The sequence below is a fragment of the Perca flavescens genome, chromosome 3 (genome assembly GCF_004354835.1).
Source record: "Perca flavescens isolate YP-PL-M2 chromosome 3, PFLA_1.0, whole genome shotgun sequence".
NCBI lineage: Eukaryota > Metazoa > Chordata > Actinopteri > Perciformes > Percidae > Perca > Perca flavescens.
Genome location: NC_041333.1, coordinates 40,041,480 through 40,061,902, shown reverse-complemented (window position 1 = coordinate 40,061,902; position 20,423 = coordinate 40,041,480). Strand labels below are relative to the sequence as shown.

The window sequence follows — 20,423 nt, the reverse complement described above, 5'->3', positions numbered from 1 at the left end:
TAGGGTTAGAATTAGGTCATGGTTAGGGTGAGGGTAAGGGTTAACCCTTGTGTCCGCCAATTCTGCCGTAATCAAATTCGGTTATACAGTAGAAATCACCAGGAATTGCTCAGCACTGCGCTTAAAAAGAAGCACAGGGCACACTGCAAACTCTGCAAAGCATCAAATACGGGAAACCTGTAGTCTTGACACTGTCATGCATGAGACGTTTTCTGTCCTGGACTCAGTCTTGACTCGGACTCGAACCTCTTTGGTCTCAGTCTTGACTTGGTCTCAACTAGTCCTGGTCTTGGACTTGACAACGGTGGTCCTGACTACAGCCCTGCCTTACAGATTAAACAGATGTTGACAAAGTTCGTCTCTGCATGGGGACGTTGTCCTTTGCTCGTTTTGTATGTTGAACGTAAAGTTCTGTTTCCCGTTGTATTGTTTTGCCCTCTCATAATGCGCACAAATAGATGTTTGAATATATTGAAACGAGTATTCAAACGTAATTTTGGGCCAATTTGACACAGCTGCACCAATCTGTCTGTGTAAGAGTTTTATTTCTCAGCAGAAGGGAATTAAAAACGTGAAATATGGTCCTTTATGATGTTTCTTTCACCTTCCACATTGTGAGAGCGGCATCGAAGGTGAAAATCTCTCCTGTTCATGCGGTGCAACTCTGCAGAAGCGGGGTTAATTAAAAGCCGAAGCTGTGGTCCCCGTGGGACGAGGGATGGATAGTTCCTGCGAGAGGAAGGTCATTTGTAAGACTGTCTGAGAGCGGAAGGAGAGACGGAGGGAGTAGAGGGGAAGGGAGGGGGGGGGGGAAGGATGGATGTAAAGAGAGGAGGGGAGCAGATAGTGGGGGGTAGATGGATGGATGGAGCTGATGTTGGGGAATTAAATGAGATGAAACTGGACTTAATCCTTTGGGGAAACTGCGTTATTATGACACCAACAAACTGTTTGATACACACTGCACATACTGTACAAAAGTGGTTAATGTCCCGTAGATTTACTTTGAGATAGAGATGCACCGAATCCAGATTTTTGGGGTTCGGCCGAATCCCGAGTCCTCCTCCGATCCTCAGTCCATGAACCCAGTAAACACATGAATGAAGTAAACAGTGACTGTCCTTCCTTTGCTGTACCTGAAGTTGCTGCATTCTGGCTGCTGTCTGGAGATTCCTTCATGAACAACTCGTATTCCTTCTGATGGCCGGGTTCGGACAGATATTTAGAAATGATGTTGGGGTTCAGGTCGGGCTCGGTCACATCAGCGCGATCGGGCATTGAACATTTTATATTTAAAACAGCTTATTATGTAGGTGCGTGCCTGTGCTAATGTGCGCCCCGCCGCCAAATGTTGTGTACGTATGAAACGGAACTGACACTTCGCTGCAACACAAACAAATATATTTATTCACCTCTATTCACACACAATGAGGAATATTTTCAGTTGTGATTGAACTGTATTATTTGAGGAATTATAGCATCTACAACAGGTCTACACTTAGAACGGACCCACCGCGGTGACGTTTTTGGTGGAGCTGTTCGTTTAAAGGTTGACTCGGAAGAAAACGAACATTTTGACAGTAAACTCCATCAACACAACAGTATGTGGACTTAAACTGGATGGGTCCAGTAACCTCTGAATAGTTCTACTTGTTGTTAAACTGGACGGGCCCAATAACCTCTGAATAGTTCTACTTGTTGTTAAACTGGACGGGCCCAATAACCTCTGAATAGTTCTACTTGTTGTTAAACTGGACGGGTCCAATAACCTCTGAATAGTTCTACTTGTTGTTAAACTGGACGGGTCCAATAACCTCTGAATAGTTCTACTTGTTGTTAAACTGGACGGGTCCAATAACCTCTGAATAGTTCTACTTGTTGTTAAACTGGACGGGTCCAATAACCTCTGAATAGTTCTACTTGTTGTTAAACTGGACGGGTCCAATAACCTCTGAATAGTTCTACTTGTTGTTAAACTGGACGGGTCCAATGACCTCTGAATAGTTCTACTTGTTGTTAAACTGGACGGGTCCAATGACCTCTGAATAGTTCTACTTGTTGTTAAACTGGACGGGTCCAATGACCTCTGAATAGTTCTACTTGTTGTTAAACTGGACGGGTCCAATAACCTCTGAATAGTTCTACTTGTTAAACTGGACGGGTCCAATAACCTCTGAATAGTTCTACTTGTTGTTAAACTGGACGGGTCCAATAACCTCTGAATAGTTCTACTTGTTGTTAAACTGGACGGGTCCAATAACCTCTGAATAGTTCTACTTGTTGTTAAACTGGACGGGTCCAATAACCTCTGAATAGTTCTACTTGTTGTTAAACTGGACGGGTCCAATAACCTCTGAATAGTTCTACTTGTTGTTAAACTGGACGGGTCCAATAACCTCTGAATAGTTCTACTTGTTGTTAAACTGGACGGGTCCAATGACCTCTGAATAGTTCTACTTGTTGTTAAACTGGACGGGTCCAATGACCTCTGAATAGTTCTACTTGTTGTTAAACTGGACGGGTCCAATAACCTCTGAATAGTTCTACTTGTTGTTAAACTGGACGGGTCCAATAACCTCTGAATAGTTCTACTTGTTAAACTGTCCAATAACCTCTGAATAGTTCTACTTGTTAACTTCTTGACGGGTCCAATAACCTCTGAATAGTTCTACTTGTTGTTAAACTGGACGGGTCCAATAACCTCTGAATAGTTCTACTTGTTAAATTGCAATGTGAACGGCAGGATCATTTTAAAGGTGACCGCGACTACATTGTACGTCTGCCCTATTTCTGATACCGTGGCGGCAGAAATTTTGCCATGGCGGGCCGCCACTACAAAATCTACACAGAGGAAACACTGTATCATGTGTAGGCGTATTAAGCTGTAAACTCGCGGTTAACTAATCGTAAACTGTTGCAAACTGCAGTAAAAACCCTGATTGAATACGCTGTATACATGTCCAAAGAATGCTTCTAAAACCTGAATAATACCAGAATATCACACGTGTCTTAATCTGGAAATGCTGCATTTGGAAAAAGGCTTTATTTCTGAATATCCAAACAGAATAAACCTCAGTATGACAGGAATAGCACGCAGATTACAAACTATTTCCGGTCAAAATGACCTATAAACATCATTTCGTATTCAGTTTTGCCTGAATACGGTTGCTTGTCATGTAAAAAATAGGCGTTGGTCCTATTTCTAGCATGCGTTTTGAGACGTGCGTGTCAAGCAGGCAGTCTGCACGCTCTAACCTGTTAACATGGGAGCTGAAATGAAAACGGACACGTCACGCAGCTGACACGCTCACGCCACGCAGGCAGTGTGCAGGGTGCAGGGTGCTTAAAAGTGTTAACTTCCATTTTTTACTGTGTCTCATATTTGCTGAGCAACATCCGACTCATTTATTACACCTTCCACACGAGCAGTTAGGGTTTAAAAGTGAAACCTGTGTGAGAATCGAAGAGCAGCATGTCCCCGATGGATGGATAATGTGTGTGTTGGCTTCAGAGGGTTAGGAAGGAGGGATGGTATTCCTTTAGATGGATGGATGGATGGATGGATAGAGAGGGAGGGGAGGAGGTGGATCGGTGTTAGAGAAGGTTTTAATAGAAAGACTAATACTCTGGGCAGGAAAACCTGACAGGTCAATTACCCACAGACGCACACACACACAGTCTCACACACACACACACACACACACACACACACACACACACACACACACACACACACACACACACACACACACACACACACACACACACACACTCCAGTAGGTGTAGAGAGCCTCCATTAATCCAGTATTCAGGGGAACCAGCGGGCTGAAAGTGTCCAACAATTCGGATATTAAAGCTGAGGCTCTGGACCCAAAAGCAGACCGCTGGTCCTCAGTTTAGCTCTCCAGCTGCTGCCTCCGTTATCTCCTCAATTATTATCAATAATCTCTAAATCAATGCAGTGTATAGATTTCCTTTTGTTTGGTTTAGAGGCAGAGCGATGCACTGTTGTAAAAAGGTCTTTCCTGAGATCACCCTCTTCATTGTCTTTGTGCAATAAATCCATAAATATGAATCCATAAATCATGTTACGTTAGGTTTGATATCTCCGCATGACTTAAAGCTAGGGTTATTCTGTTTGTTTAGCATAAAAGCCAACATCTGGGGCTTTCCAGAGAGGCTTTCTGTGTGTCTTCCTGAAGTTCTTGGTATCTTGAAGCAGTTTCCAGCGGTCTTTTAGGAAGTTTAGGTTTAGGAAGACACACTGTGTATTAGGTTTAAGTGTTGTAGACAACAACCCAGAGCTTTTTTCTTCCTTTTTCCTTCTCCTCTCCCAGAATGCATCTGTGGTAAGATACCAGAATAGGGAGTGTGTTGTGTTGAGATACTGGAAGAGGCCTGTCTGTAAAGAACCCATTACTCATCACTATTATTTCCACGTATTGAACCGTCATCGTCTCCATCCTCCATCTTATTATCTCATCGATTATAAATGACCTGCAGGAGAGTGTGCGTCTCTGATTGGTCGTTTAGTTGATTGGTTGATTGATTGTTGGCTGGAGACCGAATGCGTGAGCCACTGCTGAAACTAATTAGTCAATTAAATAAATTGGCAGAAAATTGGTCTGTGCTGATTTGGATGACCAGTTGTTGCTTAAGTCTTTTAAGTGTGACTTTGCAGATTCTCTTTTTTAATCTGGGGGTCAGTTGGAAGGGATTTGTCTTCCCTTTTCTTTAGCTTAATGCTGATAAAACGTAAAGTCAGTACTTGTGCCCTTACTGAAGATGCGCAGAAACTTTTACATTTTTTGTTAGTCATTAAAGCGCCCATATTATGCTCATTTTCAGGTTCATAATTGTATTTTAAGGTTGTACCAGAATAGGTTTACATGGTTTAGTTTTCAAAAAACACCATATTTTTGTTGTACTGCACAGCTCTCTCTCACTGCTGCAGCTCCTCTTTTCACCCTGTGTGTTCAGGTCTCTGTTTTAGCTACAGAGAGAGACATCTTTTCTTCTGTACTGTCTTTGATTGAGCTCTCACATGCTCAGTAGCTCAGATCGTAGATCATGTCAGCTAGCTCCATAGACAGTAAAAGAAAGGCTGTTTCTCCGACTTCAGTCAGTTCCAAGGCAGGATCAGCTGGGAGACTTCTTCTCAAACAGGGAGCACATGGAAGTAGTTCTTTTGGAGATTATGGTGAACTAGTGTGTGTTGTAGCAGTGCTTTGCCATTGACAACGAGGTAGCATGCTAGCGCTTGCATGCTAACGGTTGCGGTTAGCCAGCTCGTCTCGGCTAGTGATGTAGAAAGCCGTGCAGGTTTTGACCAGCTCACCAGGAGACTGAAGGCAGGACACATTCAGAAACCGTATCTCACTCAGAACAGCACGGATGGTTTTTTTCAGAGTTTGTATGCGTGTGGAAGCACCAGAGACACAAAATAACACCCCAAATCCCAGAAAATAATATGGGCACTTAAATGTTTATGTGTTAACTCAAACTACTACTTTTACTGGATGAATCATTTAGTTTATTGTTATATCTAAGCTAGGGATGCACCGATGTACATGCGCACGGCACTGGGCCCGATACCCGATACTGTATATATATCGGTATCTGTGCATCCCTGGTTGAGGCTGTGTGTTCATGTACATGCAGCAAACATCATCGTTGCAGAAATGTAAAATCAGATGTTTCAGAAGCTTTCCCAGCCGGATAAAAATAACTGTGTGAGTGTGGGATATTTACAGCACGAAGGTCAGGGTCAGAAAACAGAAAGGTGTCCATGTGGCTTCAGCCCCAAACTATCAGCAGTGTGTTCACATCTTTTTCACTCTGCACGGTTTGGTTCTCCCTGTAAATAACCCTCACGTTGTGTAGCTTTTTATGCCAAATGTAGAGAAGCAGTGGCAGCAAAAACTGTACACTGTCCTGTGTCACAGGACAGTGTACAGGACAGTGTCTGACTGTCCCGGGACAGTCATCGAGTCACAGGACAGTGTCTTGGAGTCACAGGACAGTGTCTTGGAGTCACAGGACAGTGTACAGGACACTACTAACAGGACAGGACATTTTTGGCTGCCACAAATAACGGCTAAAAGCAGCAGCAGCAGTTTCCCTTTAAAGTGTCGACTGTGCTGATGAGTTTCAGTGTTTTAATGGAGCAGCTTTAATCTTTGATGGAAGTGTAATAACGCTGGCCCTTTAACAAGGCCTGTTAACGATGACATCCACTGAACTCTGTTTCATTCTCACATAAAGACTCTAAATCAGAGACGCAGCGACTGGACCGGACCCAGACGACGTTCACTCCATCATTATGTCATTAGGAAGTCAGTATTAAAGAACCTCGTAAAAAACAGCAAGTAGTTTTTTATTCATCTGACTTTTTGGCCAGAAATGGATCTTTTTATTATCTGCCTTTTCACGGCGGATGTAGAAGCTAAAATCTGTTTAAAGTAACTTGTTCAATTGTAAATTGCAATTCAATTCTAAATGTAAACATTACTGAAATATTTGAGGGTTGCTTCTTGCTTGTACGATTTACAGCAGAAGTTCTCATTCCCCCTTGCTCTGGTGTTTCCCCCTCTCATTCCCCCTTGCTCTGGCGTTTCCCCCTCTCATTCCCCCTGCTCTGGTGTTTCCCCTCTCATTCCCCCTTGCTCTGGCGTTTCCCCCTCTCATTCCCCTTGCTCTGGCGTTTCCCCCTCTCATTCCCCTTGCTCTGGCGTTTCCCCCTCTCATTCCCCCTGCTCTGGTGTTTCCCCCTCTCATTCCCCTTGCTCTGGCGTTTCCCCCTCTCATTCCCCCTGCTCTGGTGTTTCCCTCTTTCATTCCCCTTGCTCTGGTGTTTCCCCTCTCATTCCCCCTGCTCTGGCGTTTCCCCCTCTCATTCCCCTTGCTCTGGTGTTTCCCCCTCTCATTCCCCCTGCTCTGGTGTTTCCCTCTTTCATTCCCCCTGCTCTGGTCGGTACTTGTGCCCTTACCGGCCTTGTCCCTAAAGATGTGCAGAAACTTTAAAAATATTTGTCAAACTACTACTTTTACTGTATGAATAATTTAGTTTATTATAATTTCTACCTTTAAGGATGCACCGATACTATATATTTTTTTTACGAGTACTGTAAATGCGCACAGCATCGGACCGACAGCCGATACTGGCATCTGTATCGGGGCATCCCTAGTTGAGGCTGTGTGTTCGTGTACATGCAGCAAACATCGTCGTTGCAGAAATGTAAAATCAGATGTTTCAGAAGCTTTCCCAGACGGATAAAAATAACTGTGTGAGTGTGGGATATTTACAGCACGAAGGTCAGGGTCAGAAAACAGAAAGGTGTCCATGTGGCTTCAGCCCCAAACTATCAGCAGTGTGCTTGACTCAAGTGAAGTACAAGTACCTCAACATTTTGACTTAAGTTCAGTACTGGAGTAGTGATAGACCGACTTTATTGGCTGGCTGATATATCGAGCCGATATTTGCGTTCGCCGATAGACACTGCAGATCACGTGCAGACGGTGCACTGCCCCTCACCCACTAGCAGAGTGCTGGTGGCAGTCGAAAATTACAAATCAAGCACTTTATTTCAATGGCTACTTTTCAGGTTTATTGTTATTCTTTTTCTTAAATTAATTAAATGTGTTGACAAAGGACATTTTGTGATGAGCTGATTATATCTGTCTTATAATATGTCAGCAAGCAATGCATCATCAAGGCCGTGTTGTGCACAGTTAACCATATGAAGTGCACCCGTCCATATGATGCACATTGCACACATATTTAGGGTTATATGAATGTAAGATGATTGCAGAACTGACACTGATCTGGGTTTCCGAAAACAAATCCAGTGTGGCAGGGGTTTATGTTTTTATGATGTAAATTGAGGGCGCAAAAGCAGTAAGTGTATTTAGTTACATTCCAACACTTGCAACTTGCATATCGGCCGATATGCAAGTTCAGGTATTGGGCCCTCTCCAGTAGAAACAAGTACATGAACCTGAAGAATACAAGTGTGAAGCTGTAAATGTCACCGTGTGTCCCCCAGAGCCCAGGTGTTACGACTGGGGGGAGTCCAGCGAGCGGGCGGTGTCGGTCCTGGAGGGCGAGGCCGGCTGGCTCTCCTGCCCTCTTTTCTCTCATCCCTCCGTCTACAACTACACCTCCATGCAGAGCGCCGGGCACAACCTCGTCTGGTACCGCCTCCCAGAGGGCCACGAACTGGAGCAGCCAATCACGTACAGGTAAGACTGCAGGAAGTCAACAGATCTGCTGATTTTCAAGGGGTAGTTTTGGTACTTTTGAGCCTGGACCCCAGTGGTGTAGTCTACGTGATACGCAGGTATACGCAGTATACCCACTAAAAAAGCTCCAGGATTTCCATATACCTACTTAAAAATGCCCAATGACATGTAACAACATATTTTCCATTATATGTTGAATTGTCATCTGTTATTTTCTTCTTAGCATAGGCTAAATAAAGGTATTTCCAGCATAAATTGGTGCATTAAACCGTATCCAAATGCAACAAAAATGAAGTTGCTCACACTCAAAACCTCCCCAACTATGATATGCATAAAAAGAATATGTATATTGATATAAAATTTTAATTTCAATTAAATTGTCAAGTTATTGTGTGATTACTAAAATACGCTAGTGGCGCTCGGCCGTGACGTTCAAGTCTAAACTTTTAAGATTTATAATCCCCTAAAATCGCCAAAGGTTTTGAAATTTTTACTATATCCAAGTGTCTTTATTACTGTTTAGATGTAATACTCCATTGCTATGGAAATACTGTAAGCCTGTTGTTCAATTAACCTGATTAAGCCCTCGGGAGCTTGAGTAAATAAATAAAATAAATATAGTATTGTGCCAGCCGTTCTGTGCAGTAAACTTTCTTTTAACGAGCTTGTTGTACTGATGCAGTTATAGTTTTAGTGCTAGTAGGCCTACTAAGGGGTGCGGCTTAATAGACATATTTTATTATGTGTATTATGAGGTTGTCCACGAAAATTCTTGATCACTAATACAAAAAGTTTGAAAACCCCTGAATTAGACTACATCACTGCTGGACCCTATTGTTTAACATATAACAGCCCTGAAATCTCCATCACTAAACCCACCAGACTCCATGTAAATAATCAGGACTTTTAGCGTGTATAGAGCCAGCATATTTCCACCAGACTCCATGTAAATAATCAGGACTTTTAGCGTGTATAGAGCCAGCATATTTCCACCAGACTCCATGTAAATAATCAGGACTTTTAGCATGTATAGACCCAGCATATCTCCACCAGACTCCATGTAAATAATCAGGACTTTTAGCGTGTATAGAGCCAGCATATCTCCACCAGACTCCATGTCAATAATCAGGACTTTTAGCGTGTATAGAGCCAGCATATCTCCACCAGACTCCATGTCAATAATCAGGACTTTTAGCGTGTATAGAGCCAGCATATCTCCACCAGACTCCATGTAAATAATCAGGACTTTTAACGTGTATAGAGCCAGCATATCTCCACCAGACTCCATGTAAATAATCAGGACTTTTAGCGTGTATAGAGCCAGCATATCTCCACCAGACTCCATGTAAATAATCAGGACTTTTAGCGTGTATAGAGCCAGCATATCTCCACCAGACTCTATGTAAATGATCAGGACTTTTAGCGTGTATAGAGCCAGCATATTTCCAAGGGCCGTGAGATGCAGCTATGGTATGAAGTGCTTTACCTCCGCTCCTCTATCCTGGAGGCTTACCACGGACAGACAGACGGAGCTCTCAGTCTGGAGTCATTCAGACTAATTGAGACACTTGGAGAGAAACTGACTGAAGAGCGCTGTAACGATTTCCCTTCCAGACAGGTTTTGTGTGTGTGTTTGGGAGGCAAATCGATTAGCGTCACCACAGTCAACATGACATTTGTTTCTAATGCTGCTCTAATCGGATGTGATTTGTGCTCGTTGAGAGTCTAATGTTATTCATGTGATTGTGTTCTGCAGCGCACGGCTCACCAGAGAACGAGAGAGGCTGTGGCTGCAGCCGGCCACCGCTGACGACACCGGCCTCTACATCTGCATGCTACGGTAAGACATCTGTATTCTACGGTAAGACATCTGTATGCTACGGTAGGACATCTGTATGCTACGGTAAGACATCTGTATTCTACGGTAAGACATCTGTATGCTACGGTAGGACATCTGTATGCTACGGTAAGACATCTGTATTCTACGGTAAGACATCTGTATGCTACGGTAGGACATCTGCATGCTACCGTAAGACATCTGTATGCTACGGTAGGACATCTGTATGCTACGGTAGGACATCTGCATGCTACCGTAAGACATCTGTATGCTACGGTAGGACATCTGCATGCTACCGTAAGACATCTGTATGCTACGGTAGGACATCTGTATGCTACGGTAGGACATCTGCATGCTACGGTAGGACACGCAGAGTCTTTTAGCTTTTTAGTGTTTTATCAAGTTCATGACTCTCTAAATTATGTTCATGTTTAACTATTTTACATTTGCAAGGTTTGTTTAAGGGAGAAGTTTAAAGCCAACTGCGTTTTATATCATTTACTTAAAATGTCAAAAGAAACAACTAAAACGTCAAAATAGCCCGTAGAAGTGGAAAGAAGCAACAACAAAAAAGTCTGAAAAAAGACGACCAAAACGTCGACATTCCAGATTTATTCAACTTTAACTAAATCATGTTCATATTTGCAAAGTTTTTACAGATAAACTAAAGGTAGCTGTTTTAAACTCTCTTATTTAGAAGATCCTGGTTTTATCGTTCATCTGACTGGAAATGCTCTCACTCAAGGTTCCCGCGGGGTCTTAAATAAAGCAACAAAAATGTGGGAAGAAAGTGTCAGAAACGTAGAAACAACGAGAACAAAGCAGCAGACTAGAGTGCGGATCGGGCCACATTTTTCTGTCGGACGCGGGCTGGGCCAGAAAAACGTTTTTTTTGTGTGGAAAGCTTTTATTAAGCAGCTGTAAAAAGGTATTCAGAAATGTTAACAGATGAGCTCATCAGCGCACACGGGGCAACAAGCGCACATTAACACAGGCACGCACCTACTTCAAATTCAAAATGTTCAGTGCCTGATGTGACCGAGCCCGACCTGAACCCCAACATCATTTCTAAATATCTGTCCGAACCCAGCCCGGCCTCATTGGGTCCCTTCGGTTGACCCTTCAGATAAAAGCAGCCGCTGCTCTCCGTTTGGATCCTCCAGCAGTTAATCAGCCAAAGTGTCTCTGAGAGTCTACAAGGATTATAGAAATGGAGACTCAGGATTTTCAGCTGGCGACTGCAGGTTGGGGGGGGGGGAGGCGTTAGGGTTAATGAGGTCACAGTGCTGAGACGATGAGGAGCTGCAAAGATTAATGGATTAGTCCTCAATTATGACATTAATCGCTAAACTATTTTGATGATCCATTCATCAGTTTGAGTCATTTTTTTTAAATGTAAAACAAGTAAACTTGTGTGGTTTCTGCTCATTAAATGCGAATATTGTTCTAGTTTCTTCTCTCCTCTGGGACAGGACACTGAAGATCTTTGAGTTGTGGACAAAAACAAGACATGTGGGCTTTTTGGGGAAACACTGATCCAGCATTTTAGAACAATTCTATTCAATTCTATTTATAGCATCAAATCATAACAAGAGTTATCTCAAGAGAATTTACAGATCGAGTAGGTCTAGACCACACTCTATAATTTACAAAGACCCAACAATTGAACAACTCATCCATTAATCCAACCTTACCAAATTTGATACTTCAATGTGACCGGCCTGCCTAAGCAGAGTTTGACATTCGAGCTGGCCTCCCTCCCCCTCCCCAAAAACAAAAAACTCATTGTAGCAGCTGAGACCTGGCCTACCACTTGGGGAACACAGCACGAGCACATATGGACAAAACAAATCTGCTAAATAAACATATATGTCTATTTTTAATGCAGATTATGAATTACATTGTAAGAATTTAACAATTCGCCCTTATGAAATCCAATCACAGCGCGGCTGCCTTGGAAAGCAATTAACAGACGGTGGCGGGATGTCTCAACACATAAATTCGACAATGTTTTGAGGAGAACCAACAAAAACTTCGGACAAAAGTCCGATTAAAAAAAAAAAAAAAAAAAAACTGTCACTTGATTGACAATTTTCTAAATGTTTTTGTTACGTATTTCAAGTTTTTTTTGGGACATTTTTTATACTTTTGTGTCGCCTTTTTCAAGTTTTTTTTTTACATTTGTTTTACAAGAGTTCTTTGGCAGTTTTTGGCTGAAGTTGTTGCACGTTATTGTCGCCTTCTTTAAGCCCTGCTTTGAGAAGCTGACGGTGGCCTCCCTGGTTTGTGGTTTGCTCCACTGCGCGTGTCGTCGTCCTAGATTTCTTTGCAGCCTCGTTCTTTATTCTGCACCCCGTAACTTCTCTGAGACTCTTTAGGAGAGAAATGAACTCCATTTGTACTTTTATCTTTCTATTTCTATGCTGTATATCTTGCGCTACAATGTTTCTTGTATATGCCGACGACTCCCCGATACATATAAAATGCGCATTCACACCATAAAATGTTAAGACACGTTAAGAAAAAAAAGATCCGTATTTTGCCGTAATCCAATGCCACGAAATAAAATAAAAAAGTAATCCACAGCAATCAGTAGATCCACAAAAAGGGTCACTGATGGTGTATCCAGCAAGTCACATTCACCAGCCAGCTCCACACAGATCAACGAGGCCTGACAGCTGACAGCAAATGTATATACATGGCATTTAGGAAACCTTTATTGCAACGTTGGCACGGCAAGATGTCCAGACTAGTGCAACAGTAGTTTTCGAACTTTTTTGCAGCAGGACAATGATCCTAAACACACCAGCAAGTGCCCCGAATGGCTGAAGAAAAAAAATGAAGACTTTGCAGCCAAAGTCCTGACCTGAATCCTATTGAGATGTTGTGGTATGACAACGGTCTCAGGAGAGAGCCAGAGCCCTGAAAAAATATTTTTTTTACTAAAGCAGTAGGCCTATATGAAATTAGATGTATTACCTACCACCATTTAGGGTTACACACACACACACACACACACACACACACACACACACACACGCGCATCATTTACCATTTTGATATCAGATAGGAGACTATACGTGTCAGTTTGGGGAAGAACATTTCTCGATATCTGTGCAAGTTTCCACGTCCTTATCTGCACAGGAAACCAAGAAAAATGAAGTAAAATACTAAAAGAATGTGTGTGACACACATACACACACGCAGTGTGTTGATAGTAAAGGTTGCTGGTTACTGGAAACTCCACATAAACTGAGAGGATAAAGTCTTTGAGAAATCACTCTGAGCTGATTAATCTTCATGACACTTAACCACAAACAAGCACTCCCCCACCCCTCCCCCCCACGAGTCAGTGTTTTAATGGAGAGAAGTCTCTGGTCTGTGCCAGGAAGTACATTACTGTTCCAGCTCCGAGTCAGCCGAGATGTTATCGGCCGCTCAGCCTGACGCAGGTGACCGCCGGATGTTTTTCACTAATGAAGGAGATAAAACGGCGATGGCTTCCTTGATCAAACAAGGCGATAGAACATGTTTTTAATAAAAGCGACAAAATGGTGGCCGGGTTGGTTCAGTGGGTAGAGCAGGCGCACATATACGGAGAAGCTTATGCCTCTAAAGTTGGTCAAGGCCACACCCCCTAACCCTCCACCTTGTCCCCCCTCTCTTCTCCTCAATAAACGAGATGATATATCTTTTGGGGAGGAAGATAGTGTGATCACAGAAGAAACGTCCCTGAACTTTTTCAACCAAAGAGGATTACATTTTATTCATCTGAACGCAAGAAGCTTTCTTCCCAAAATGGATGAAATAAGGCAGTTCACTGCAAGGACAACAGCTGCAGTGATTGCCGTGACAGAGACATGGTTGGATAGCTCCATTGAGGATAAGGAAGTTGAATTGCCAGGCTTCTACTGTTTCCGGCGAGACCGCAATAGAAACGGAGGAGGGGTATGTCTGTTTATCAGGACTGATTTATCTTTTATCCCATGCCCGGAAATACAGATAAAGACACTGGAAGCTGCCTGGGTTGAAATTCGACTACCTAAAACAAAGCCTATTGTTGTAGGCGTGTGTTACAGACCCCCCCAACAAAATGATTTTTATGAATTATTAGAATCAGTATGTATTGACAGTAATGTGTTGATTGAGAGAGAATGTATTGTTGTAGGTGATTTTAATATGAATTTGCTTATGTCCACAAAATAACGGGCTGTTGGTAAAGTTTTTACATTACTGTAAAGTGCTTGGTCTGGAGCAACTTATAATGGAGCCAACCAGAGTAGATGGGTATTCTAAATCTATTCTGGATCTGGTGTTGGTTACTGATAGAAACAATATCAGCTGGTCTGGGGTTTTGGATATTGGAATCAGTGATCATAAAGTTATTTTCTGTACTCGCAAAATTTCAAAAATTAGAATAGGACCAGGGTTTCATCATTCCTTAAAAATAAGATGTACAAGACGATATGCTAAGGAGCTATTGGAGGGTAAACTGGCTGAACAGGATTGGAGTACAGTTATTAACAGTAATGATGCCGATCGGGCATGGGAATTGTTTAAGGAGAAGTTCTTAATAGTATTGGACATGGTTGCACCAATGAGAGAAATTAGAGTGAAACAGAAGAGGGCCAAATGGATGACTACTGAAATTATTGATTTAATTAGACAGAGAGACCACTATTTCAGGAAGTATAAGAAGTCAAATATGCAACCTGATTTTGATAAATATGTGTATAACCGAAACCAAGCAAGATATCATATACAGAAGGCTAAAGCTGAATACTATGATGAGGCAGTGACAGAGAATATTCATCAACCAAAGACATTATGGAAAATTCTTAAAGAGTTAGGTGCAGGGAAAATAATTAGTAACAGCTGTAACACTGGGATTGACATTGATAATGCTATTTGCTTTGATAAAAAAGTGATATCAAATCATTTCAATATGTTTTTTACTACTGTTGCTGCCAACTTGGCTTCACATTTACCAACAGGAGCTGGAAAGTATGGGGTATCCTTCCTGAACTCCCTTTATCAAGATGTGTCATCAGATACATTCAATCTGAGTCTAGTATCTAAGGAGAGGATTATAGAAATGTTAGCTTCTTTATCTACTAATAAAGCTACTGGCATGGATCATATTCCAGCCAGATTCTTAAAGGATAGTGCTAATGCTATTGGTGAGGTTATTGCACATATCATAAATTTGTCCATACAACTAGGTAAGGTTCCAATTGAGATGAAAAGGGCCAGGGTACTCCCCTTGTTCAAGAAGAACAGTAGGACAGATATGAAAAACTATAGACCAGTGTCAATACTACCAAGTGTATCCAAAATATTGGAAAGAGTGGTTTTTGATCAAGTGGAGCGGCATTTGATCAAGAATAATCTGTTATATGACCACCAATCTGGATTTAGATCTGCTTACTCCACTGACACATGCCTCACTTATCTTTGTGATTACATCAGACAAGAAAGTTAAAAAGGTAACTATACTGGCATGGTGTTACTGGATTTACAAAAAGCATTTGACACAGTGGATCACTCTATTCTTTTATCCAAATTACAATGCATGGGTTTTGGGAAGGTTTCTTTTAAAATGGTTTAAATCATATTTATCAGAAAGAAATCAAACTTGTGATTTTGATGGAGTCCTGTCTGAACCCATGAACATAACTTATGGTGTACCCCAAGGCTCGATATTAGGCCCTTTGTTATTCCTAATATATGTAAATGACATGCCAGCTGCAGTCAAATGTCAGTTATTATTGTATGCTGATGATTCCTCACTACTAGTGTCTGGAAAAGACATCTCCCAAATTGAAGACACTCTTAGTGGTGAGCTGCAAAATGTAAGAGAGTGGCTGATCGACAACAGACTGTCATTGCACTTAGGGAAATCTGAGTGCATCCTATTTGGCACCAAACGTAAGTTACAAAAGGCATCTGCATTAAAAGTTATATGTAACAAAAATGAAATTGAACCAAAGAATTCTGTTATTTATCTAGGTATTATATTGGACCAAACATTGTCAGGATATTCCATTGCAGAGAAATTACTGAATAAAAGTGCCTGCAAATTGAAATTTTTATACCGTAATACAAGACAGTTTGACTCCAAAATAAAAAAAAACTCCTCATCTCAGCACTCCTTCAATGCCATTTTAACTATGCATGCTCAGCATGGTATAGTGGCCTAACGATGAAAATGAAAAACAAGATGCAGAGTATGCAAAATAATATGATCCGTTTTATACTGTCTAAACCTTCTAGGTATCATGTGGGAAGAAATGAGTTTAAGAGGGTTGAGTTCCTGCCTTTTAAGCTTAGAGTTGAACAACTTAAACTTAATCATATGTACAGTATTATTAATGTTGTAGCCCCAAAGTATTTGGGATTTCAGATTTTAATGGTACATACTCAACATGCCCATGAGACTAGGGCCAGTGTCCGTTCATGTAAGGTGCCATGTGTGAATAGCGAAGCCAGAAAATCCTTTTTTTATACAGGAATTATTTTATGGAATAGTCTTCCACTTCATATCAAAATGGCAGTAACGAAAAGGGATTTTAGACATAAAGTTAGGGCCTACTTATGGAATAAAATAGATAATTAGGGGGAAATAAAATCTAGATTGGGGACAGGGAAATTTATTGTTTGGTAGGTCATGGTGTTTTAGCTGTTTTTTTGATGTGTAGTTTTATTTCTTATTGTTTTAATCTTAGGACTGTATGTGTTTGCATGTGTTGTATGTCCTGTTCTCTTACATCAGGGACCATGTTGGAAAAAAGTGTTTCTCGCTTTTACATGTTATCCCTTGGATCCCCTTGTTGTCTTTCTATATCCATAAATAAACCAAACCAAACCAAACCAAAATAGCTACAGACACAGAAATGGCACATCCTAAGGAAAGCTCATTGGGGGACTGGCTCTAGTGGCTGTAATTCTGCACCAAGGCTGAATTTAAGGAAAGAGACTTCAGATCCAGTATTAGGGGACCACTAAGGTCTATATAAAAGAGACTTCAGATACAGTATTAGGGGACCACTAAGGCCTATATAAAAGAGACTTCAGATACAGTATTAGGGGACCACTAAGGCCTATATAAAAGAGACTTCAGATACAGTATTAGGGGACCACTAAGGCCTATGTAAAAGAGACTTCAGATACAGTATTAGGGGACCACTATCGTTTATATAAAAGCATCCAGAGAGCACTATGTCATGGGACCTTTTGAACTTAAAAAAACATTGAAAAAACTGCCAAAATTGTCGAAAAAAAGTGACAAAAATGTCAGAAAAAGTGCTGATCAACGCGTGGGTTGAGTTCTACTGTTATGGCAATATTCTGCGTGGGCAGTAGTCACTTCCTGCTTCCTGTCTGAGCATCTCCTCACATGTGATGACCCCAAAACAGATCGGTTGCTTTGAAAAGCTGACGGTGGCATCCCTGGTTTGTGGTTTGCAGCGCTGCGCATGTCTTCGTCCTAGATTTCTTTATTCTGCAAAGTATGCATACTCAGCATAGGCGTTACAGCCCCCCCCCCACACACACACACACACACACACAATCATCAAAACTGGGCTTTTTCTGGAGTTTGGGGTTTTTTTTGACAATTTTTTGAGGATTTTATTTTATTGACAATTATTTAAATGGTTTTTTTGTGTGGGTTTTTTTTAGGGTTTTTTTGGACATTTTTTTTAGTTTTTTTTTTAGAAATTTCTTTTTACTTTTGTGTCACATTTTTTCTAGTTTTTTCTGGGGCAATCTTTTCAATTTTTTTTTTTTTTTCTCAAATTCTTTTTTTTTTTTTTTTTTCAAAGTTGTTGTTTTTTGAATTTTTCTCAGGACAATTTTTTGAGGACTTTTATGACAAATTTCTAAATGTTTTTGTTATGTTTTTCAAGTTTTTTTTGGAATTCTTTTTTACAAAAATTCTTTGGGGGTTTTGGTCTGAAGTTTTTGCACATTATTGTCGCCTTCTTTAAGCCCCTGCTTTGAGAAGCTGACGGTGGCGTCCCTGGTTTGTGGTTTGCTCCGCTGCGCATGTCGTCGTCCTAGATTTCTTTGCAGTCTCATTCTTTATTCTGCACCCCGTAACTTCTCTCCGAGACTATTTACGAGATAAATAAACTCTATTTTACTATTAGTTCCAATTTTATCTTTCTATTTCTTTGCTATATATCCCACTGTCACCCATAATCTTTGATTTCCATTCACTAAAAGTTCTGTTGTTGCCGCTGACAGGCTCAGATTATTATAATAAGGGTCTGACAACATTATGGAAAGGATCCCTACAGAGATAAACCTTTTAGTTAAAGAGTAAGATCCTTTTAGTGTAACATGAAACAGCCCCGAAATCACCATCACCAAACTCCACCAGTCTCCATGTAAATAATCAGGACTTTTAGCGTGTATAGAGCCAGCATATTTCCACATGTAAATGGATGAATTAAGGGTTTATTTCAACCAAAAAATTACTGATTATTTACATGGAGTCTGGTGGAGTTTAGCGAATGCAATTTTGCAGATGTTTTTGTTTAAAAAAAGGATCTTACTCTTTAACTAAAAGGTCTATCTCTGTAGGGATAATCTATTATTTGTTTTTTTACTTGCTTCTGTCAAAGCACTTTGTCAACTGTTGTTTTTAAAGGTGCTATACAAATAAAGTGTATTAATATTCGTATTAATTTACTTTAGGAAACGTCCAATCAAAGAGCTAGAGGGGTTTAGAAACAGCTTCAGTTGTTGACGTCTCCATCTCTGTCTCCACAGGAACAATTCGTCCTGCAGTAAGATCGGCATGCGTCTGAAGGTGCTGCGGCCCAACGAGGTGGTCCGTGGTGCTGACTGCGAGCCTCTGGTTGCCGTGGCGCCCACTCAAGAGGTCATCCCTCTCCAGGAAGGGAAGATGCTGCACTGTCCAGACCTGCAGGAAGCCGGAAAGATGGTTGACAAAAACACAACCGTCACATGGTACCATGTATGGAGAAGCCACTCGGGAATCGTATGTATCTAATGGGACTGCCATCTTTTTAAATAGTTCCAGAAGCTGACATACGTACGTATGTTGGTCCTGACATTCATAACTGTAGTTTATGTAGACTAGGGTTGGGTACTCAAACCCGGTGCCAATATGGCACTGGTGCCTAAACGGCCGGTATCTACCGGACCGAATAGCAATGTGGATTTTAATGCGTTGTGGGAATTTCAATGTCCAAAATAAGGCCCTAAGGCCAGTCTAATCTGCCTCCAGTTACCCAATTCCCGCGGCTTCTTTATATCGGACTTAAGTTTACCAAAACACAAGGATCAATCTGAGATGAAGAGTTCAGTTAGCAACGTTTACTGAGTCCAGCATACGAGTTACAACACAGCTGTGGGTTCACAAACCAAGACTAAGTTTCTCTAGCAACGGACATGAAGTCAGAGCCCGGTCCACCAAGATGTCCTGGTTGAATGAGCTCCGATCTATTTTTCTCCCTTAAGCTTTTATTCTCCCCTCACAGGGGGTGTCTCGTTGTTTCTAGGCAGAAACTGTTATCTTTATAAACACGCAGACCAACACACAGGCCTCTGTGTGGTGAAACGTCCTCTCCTAATCTCTTAACTTTAACTGTCTTCCCTGTTTTTCTGCTTATCTGTCTGGTACACAATGCACCCTTATGCCATAAAAGGTTTAAACTATAGTTTCTGCACACCGCCCTTTCAGCCCAGTCTCACAGATGTTCGTGAAATGGTCATGTTATTGAATCTATTGATTCGTGAACAGGACACGATTATGCCGTTTTGTTTTCGTGTGGTGATTAAGAATTTTAATTTAATGTATTTAAATGGGAAGCACGGGACCCGTAGCGAGTAGTATGAAAAGCAGAAAATCTGGGTCAAACAAACAAACTTTCACCCAGGAGACCGGGGATCGTGTCCCGCGTGTTGCAGTTCCTTTCCACGTTATTCTTTTCCTAACCACAACCGTCCCGTTGTTGTCGGCGTTTCACGTCCCCGTGGTTGCGTACCACAGAGATCGCGGATAGTGTCCCTGCGCCCGGGGATCGCGTCCCCGTGTTGCGGTCCGTCCCATTGTTGTTGCCGGTGTGTCATTCCCCCATTGATGCGTCCCCCAGAGCAGCCCAGTGTCATGGCAGTTTGGCAAATGTTAACCTTCGAAAATCGTGACCTGTACACAAATCTTGACCTGTACACAAATCAATAAATAAAAATAACGTGACTATTCAAGAACTGGCGTGAGACCGGGTTGGCCCTTTTTATGAGCACAAATACAACTTTAACTGCTAAAATTCTACAGCGTCTTTTAGAGCGTCTTATCCTAGATCCTAGATCCATT

General features: G+C 41.6%; 1 protein-coding gene across 2 annotated transcripts in view; it reads left to right on the top strand.

Moving 5' to 3' along the window:
• The window catches only part of il1rap (interleukin 1 receptor accessory protein), a 35,689-nt gene that overhangs the window by 4,273 nt on the left and 10,993 nt on the right, over positions 1-20,423 (top strand). Inside the window, exons 1-4 of one of the 2 annotated variants that reach the window (XM_028574483.1) lie at positions 6,274-6,335; positions 8,046-8,241; positions 9,998-10,081; positions 18,854-19,085. In XM_028574483.1, coding sequence (XP_028430284.1) covers positions 6,323-6,335; positions 8,046-8,241; positions 9,998-10,081; positions 18,854-19,085 — 525 coding nt within the window. In that variant the 5' untranslated portion in view covers positions 6,274-6,322. Of the gene's footprint in view, positions 1-6,273; positions 6,336-8,045; positions 8,242-9,997; positions 10,082-18,853; positions 19,086-20,423 lie in introns of those variants that run through there. The other variant, XM_028574482.1, reaches the window with a different exon arrangement.